Genomic DNA, 5872 nt, shown 5'->3' with positions numbered 1-5872 from the left:
TGTCAGGAACTTTGAGACACCATCATGAAGCAACCAGTAATAACTACGACCACAACGGAAATTACAAAGTAGTATTTCATAATAAAAGCACAATGCAGCATAATAATGATAATAATAACGACATAAAGAAATAAAACGCATAGGTTTAGTACACCAGCATATTTGCAATGAAATATATAAGCTATACATATCAGGGCACTTATTTGAGGAATCATTTGAAGCATTATGTTACTTAACTTTAATGTTATTTTGTAAAGGTTATGAAAATAAAATACTTCAACTTTTTGCTGATAACTGCCATTCTTTCTGAAGAAGTCCGTTTCACTAACCGGAGAAGGCTTTTATTTTGGAGGCAGCAGCAGGAGGCGACACTGAGCTCAGGTAAATTCAGCAGCTGGGGTTTGCTCAGCGCTGGAAGTTAGCGTGGACTCTCTCTGGGGTAAATGTCGGTGTGTTTTTGTGGACTCACTGTCTTGACACCCTCGCTGGGATTATATAACCTCGGACAGGCTGCTCAGCCCTCAGAACTCGCTCCCACAGCGTCGCACAGATGGGTGAAGAGAAGAAAAGCTCCGAGGGAGTGAAATACTACAGACTGGCAGAGATAGAGAAGCAGAACTCCTTCAAATCGACGTGGATCATCATCCACAACAAAGTCTACGATGTGACCAAGTTTCTGGAGGAGGTGAGCTCGGTGTCTGGGTGTTGAGGGTGGTGGGAGTGCGGCGGTATTATGTGTGTGTGGAAATCAGCCAAAACAGGAAATGAGGAAACTAGACACCCTGACCTGAGAGGGAGAAAAATCCAACCAAACCGCTTTTGAATGCATCTTTAGCAGCTTGTAATTTCACAGTACAGACTGGAGCCTTCTCACAATCGCAGGGGTCCCAGGAAGGGCCCCAGAGGAACCCGGCAAACTTAAACAATAAGTCAAAGGTCAGATGGGAAGTATCCGAATCAGTGCAGGTGTCTCCGCTATAACGGAGACCGGATTTGTTTGGGTTTTGTGGTTCTATGGAAGCCCAGAAATACCAAAAGACTCTGGACATAGATGGATAGGATTATTGATTAGAAACTGAATGTCTGTTTTGTGGGACTGTCAGACTGAACGAGTCAATCCGGGATTTTTCATTTTTAAACTGATCGTGTTTTATTGGGAAATTGTCAAAAATGTAATTGTGATCTTCAACAGTTTCAATTTCTGATCAAAAACGATTTAGTGACAATAAATGATGATATTGATCTTTGCATTGATTAAAAGCCTTTAAACTGGCCAGACACCAGCTTCACTGACCAATGTCTGTCTGTACCTAATGAAACGGTGTTTACTGATGTTGGGACATTTAGTGATGATTTCTTTGTTTCACTGGAACAAAAATGGGAATAAAACAACAAAAACATATTTCATAATAATAAAAATCAAATAATGATGTATGTAAAAATTAAATTAAAACATATTTTGGCAGATTTACTTTTTAAACATTAAACTATAAACATGAAAGGACTTTTTTCCCAGTTGATCAATATATAAAATAAATCCTTGTGACGAACGACGCTCAGCCAAATTCTAATGTCGGCCTGATATCTGTATTTAAGCAAATTAAAGGGTGTTAGCGATGTCAGCGGCTTATTTATCTGTCAAAGGTCACGTGAAAGAGTTTCGGTTTAGTTGCAGCCCCTGAGAAGTTATTGGTTATCGTATTAAACCTGAGAAATAAAGCTATCCCTGCAAACCTGAGTGATTCCTCATTAAAGCCAAATATTAGCAGCTCAAGCTGCTCAGACCTGAGTGTTTCCTGTTTTTATGGTCCCCCTGACACCAAACTCAGTGTGTGTGTGTCAGCCTGCTGGTTCTGTGATGTTGGGCACCAATGATTGGTCAATAACCGTACTATAATGATCGTAGCATGTGCATGTTTATATGTGGCCCATTTCCTCCTTCACTGTTGGGCCAATCTGAATGAAACCATTCTTATCTATGTGAACGATTCATCACAAACACCAATACTTTTGATTTTCATATCCAAGCCTCTGTTTCTGTTCGTTTCCTGTGTCACGTTCAGTGTTTGTCACTCAAATTTGTGTCCACTGTGGAATTTTCTGTTCTGATTGTTGAGGTGACTTGAGGATCTAAGGCCGTGAACATGGATCGTTCGAGTTTGCATGCAGCAAATGTGACTGCTGCACACACTGACCCCAAAGCGTCAGCCCCACGACCCTTCACCTCCACCTCTGCTCAGCTTTACACCGTCCCTCTGCTTTCAGATATCGTCAGGCTTCAGTTTTCTGCTGATTCACTGGATGAACTCTGTCACAGTTTGCTCTCTGGCTTTGTGCTGCAGACTCTGGTGAATCATTGGCAGGTTGCAGTGATGCAGCTATGGGGGGGCAGGGTTTATAACATGTGACTACACAAAGAGAGATAACTGGCTCTGACTCACTTCATATCTAAACCAGATGTGTTTTCAGTGTTAATTTAATCCTGGAGACGTCAGCATATGTGTGGAATTGTTCAATTAAAGATGAACAGCAGGAAGTTTTTGATCCAAATCAGAAATATCCAGGAAACTGGATCCACTGGTGGAAGTGTTCACACCCTTTACATGCAGATATAAGCACTGGATAGCAGAGCTGATTGGAGTTGATGAGGTGAGCATCAGTTACATGCTGCACAGCTGTCCATGTTTGCTTTGCATGATGAGACAATGAGCATACCCCAGGTGGTCCCTCTTTTTCTTCATGCAGACTTATGAGGTTTTGTGGTCACATGACAGCTAGTCACATGATGTTAATGATTTGGACATGTAACAGTGTAGAGAATAAAGGTCTAGGGACCAGTCTGCAACCATCTGCCAACCTCAGGTCACTGGGAGAAAATGATTATTCTCCAACTGGTTGGCCAGAGGGTGCTGGCAGACCTGAAGGCCAGACATTGACTGCCTGGAAACTACTGGTTGCTAGGGAAAAAATGCATTCACCAACCACTTACTTGTGATTTCTTTGGTTGCTAGGCTTGCAGACTGCTGTGTCACCTGTAATGTAACAGACGCTGCATCTGGAAACATGACAAACAAACCCTTTGAAACATGGCGGCCGCAGCACTGCGGTGGAGCTTTTACTTTGACAGTAAACGTTCTCAATTTCCAGTTTGTGTCACAGTTTCAGGTTTCAGTACCGCTCAGCGAGTAGTTAGCCAGTGTTAGCAGAGAAGTCAGTGTCTTCCATGCAAGCTACGGGCAAATGTGACAATCGGCTCACAACCAAAACAATCATCAGCCAGAGAAAGCCTGCTCACGCTTTGTTCTGATGATCAATAAAAAGCCCAAAAGTGGCTAACTTCCAAACCCTAACAGCCAGCTAGCTAACCTGAGTGTGTTTCTTCTCTTATTAAAAAAAATCTCCCCTGAAGTCATTTATTTTTTATTTTTATGGGGAGTTTCCTCCGTTTATTGATGTTAGCGATTAGCAGACTCTAAGCTAACGTTAGCTAGCGCTAGTCCATGTTGGTGACTAGAACAAAGGAGGCTTCATATCCTCAGGATCTGGTTTTAAATACTGCAAAAGTACAATAATTTATACAATTTAAAGTTTTACTGTAACAAAGCTAACTGCTGCTAATCATTAAGGACTGATCTGTGAATATTGTGTCCATTATTTCATGGATTGTGGTTAGAAGTCTATTGATTAGCAAATGTCTTTACAAAGGTCAGATTAGTGAGACAGTCAGTGTTACGCAGAGAGGCGCGGTGAGGGAAACATCAGACTTCACTCTATCTTAACTGAAGTAATTGTTTTATTGTCTCTTGCCAACATCATGCACAAATACTCTAAAGACCACGCCTTCTCAATACAGACTGGCCTGTAAAAGAGCTGCAATTGAGGCAGGCCTCCTCTTTACTGGGAAAACAAGATGGCCACCACAGAGGTAACCTGCAAAACACTTTGTTACATGAATGCTTCCCAACACACAGGTTTTTCCTTTTAATTATCCATTACTCATCCCTGGGTAATTAGAGGGATGAGTAATGGCTTCAACTGGTTAGAAACTGTTAAAATTAAAATGAATATTGTTTTTGGTTTTGTGTGAAGAAAATCTCAAACTGTAAATTAACTAAACCTGTCAGACAAATACAGGGAAACATTTAATACAAGACCCAGATGTGCACTCTAATGTGCACTCTAATGTGCACTCTAATGTGCACTCTAATGCCTGCTACAAAACTGAAGTACTTCTCTTTGGACCCAAAACAGATCGACTAAATATCAGTAATCAGCTTAAACTGGTCCAACTAGAAACTAGCGACCAGGCCAGAACTTTAGGTGTAATAGTGAGAGCTGAACCTCCAGGGCCACATAAAAGTAATAACAAAGTCAGCCTTCTGTCACCTGAGGAACATTTCTAGGATTAAAGGACTGATGACACATCACCTAGAGAAACTCATCCATGCATTTATGTCCTTGATTACTGTAACAGACAACTGCAGCTGATCCAGAACGCTGCTGCTCGTGTTCTCACTAGAACCAAGAAAATGGAGCACATTACTCCAGTTCTAAAGTCATTACACTGGCTCCCTGTAGCTCAGAGAATAGACTTTAAAGTGCTTTTATTAGTTTATAAATCCTTGAATGGGTTAGCACCAGAGTACATTAGAGATCTGCTGTCATGGTAGAAACCATCCAGATCAGTGGGGTCCTCCAGCTCTCGTTTACTGACCGTCCCCAGAACCAGAACTAAACCTGGAGAAGCAGCTTTTAGTTTCTATGCTCCTCACATCTGGAACGCACTATCAGGAGACTGCAAAGCTGCAGAGACACTGAACTCTTTTAAGTCTAAAATTAAAACTTACTTATTCAGACTTGCTTATGAGTAACTGATCCTATTATGGCGCTCTACCTGTTGGTTTTAATTTTCATACAAATAATTTTGATTATTGGTTTATTACAAATGCTTTCTTGTAAATGTTTTCTTTTATCACTTTAATCACGTAAAGCACTTTGAATTGCCTTGTGCTGAAAGTGTGCTATACAAATAAAATTGCCTTGCTTGGTTATGACTAACAGCCTGGACCTTCGGCTGCTCGGCTCCTCCCTGGTCACAGCTTATCTGAATGAATGGCGTCTCCTTGTACAGAGTTCAGGGTGTGGGTGTGTTGGCCAACAGTCAGCGAACAGACAGGCCTCTCGACTCGTCTCACTGCTCCGGTTCACTCAGAGTTCAAAGACATGCTCAGCAGCGATTTCTGGATCCAGCTGTTTTATAGCAGCTGCCCAGAGGTGAGCCGAGTGCCGTGGTTCACTGCAGGTCAGAGCGAACCTGTGAATCATTAATTAATGAGACACAGGTAAAGACAAAGAGACGATGGGGAGGACGGTCCAATCGCAGACCGCGGGCGAGTCTCGGTCTATGTCGACATCTGGTCCCAAACATAACTCATGTGTAGAGAGGTTTACAGCGTGTCATCAGATCTGGTCCTGTAAGGCGAGCTGCGGTGTGCACGTCATGTCTGCCATGTTTCCCCAGCCTGCATGTGGGCAGCCTGATTGCACCATGCAGCGCTGAAACTGGCTCTGCAGCTTCAGCGGTGTGACTGACTCAGCGCGTCTCTGTGCTGCGACTGTGACGGCTTATCTCGCTGCTTCTCGTGGCAGAGACGGACACGCACGCCTCTGTTTAATGAGGGCGACCAGCATCGGTGTTACCGCGAGCGTGCACGTGGGCCTGTCACAGCGTGTTACCGTGCCGACCGCAACCGGAACCTAAAGCAATGTGAGGATTTGTGTTTAGCCTCGACTTTGACGAGCGACTGGTTAGAAATTGCGTGTTTAAAAGTGTGAATGTGTGCGTGAGGAGGTGAACTGACGGCTCTGTGTG

The 5872-nt window shown here is 43.0% G+C and overlaps 1 protein-coding gene across 1 annotated transcript in view; it reads left to right on the top strand.

Annotated features, from left to right (window-relative positions):
- The first annotated feature begins 376 nt into the window (after positions 1-376).
- Positions 377-5872, top strand: part of cyb5a (cytochrome b5 type A (microsomal)) — a 13965-nt gene continuing 8469 nt past the window's right edge. Inside the window, exon 1 of the mRNA XM_084940347.1 lies at positions 377-685. Within this exon, the coding sequence (XP_084796473.1) occupies positions 551-685 (135 nt within the window). The 5' untranslated portion in view covers positions 377-550. The remainder of the gene's footprint in view (positions 686-5872) is intronic.

The sequence above is a fragment of the Perissodus microlepis genome, chromosome 9 (genome assembly GCF_051167445.1).
Source record: "Perissodus microlepis isolate ML-2025 ecotype Zambia chromosome 9, ASM5116744v1, whole genome shotgun sequence".
Classification (NCBI taxonomy): Eukaryota; Metazoa; Chordata; class Actinopteri; order Cichliformes; family Cichlidae; genus Perissodus; species Perissodus microlepis.
Note: the sequence above shows the minus strand (reverse complement) of the source record. Positions and strands in the feature narration are given on the sequence as shown.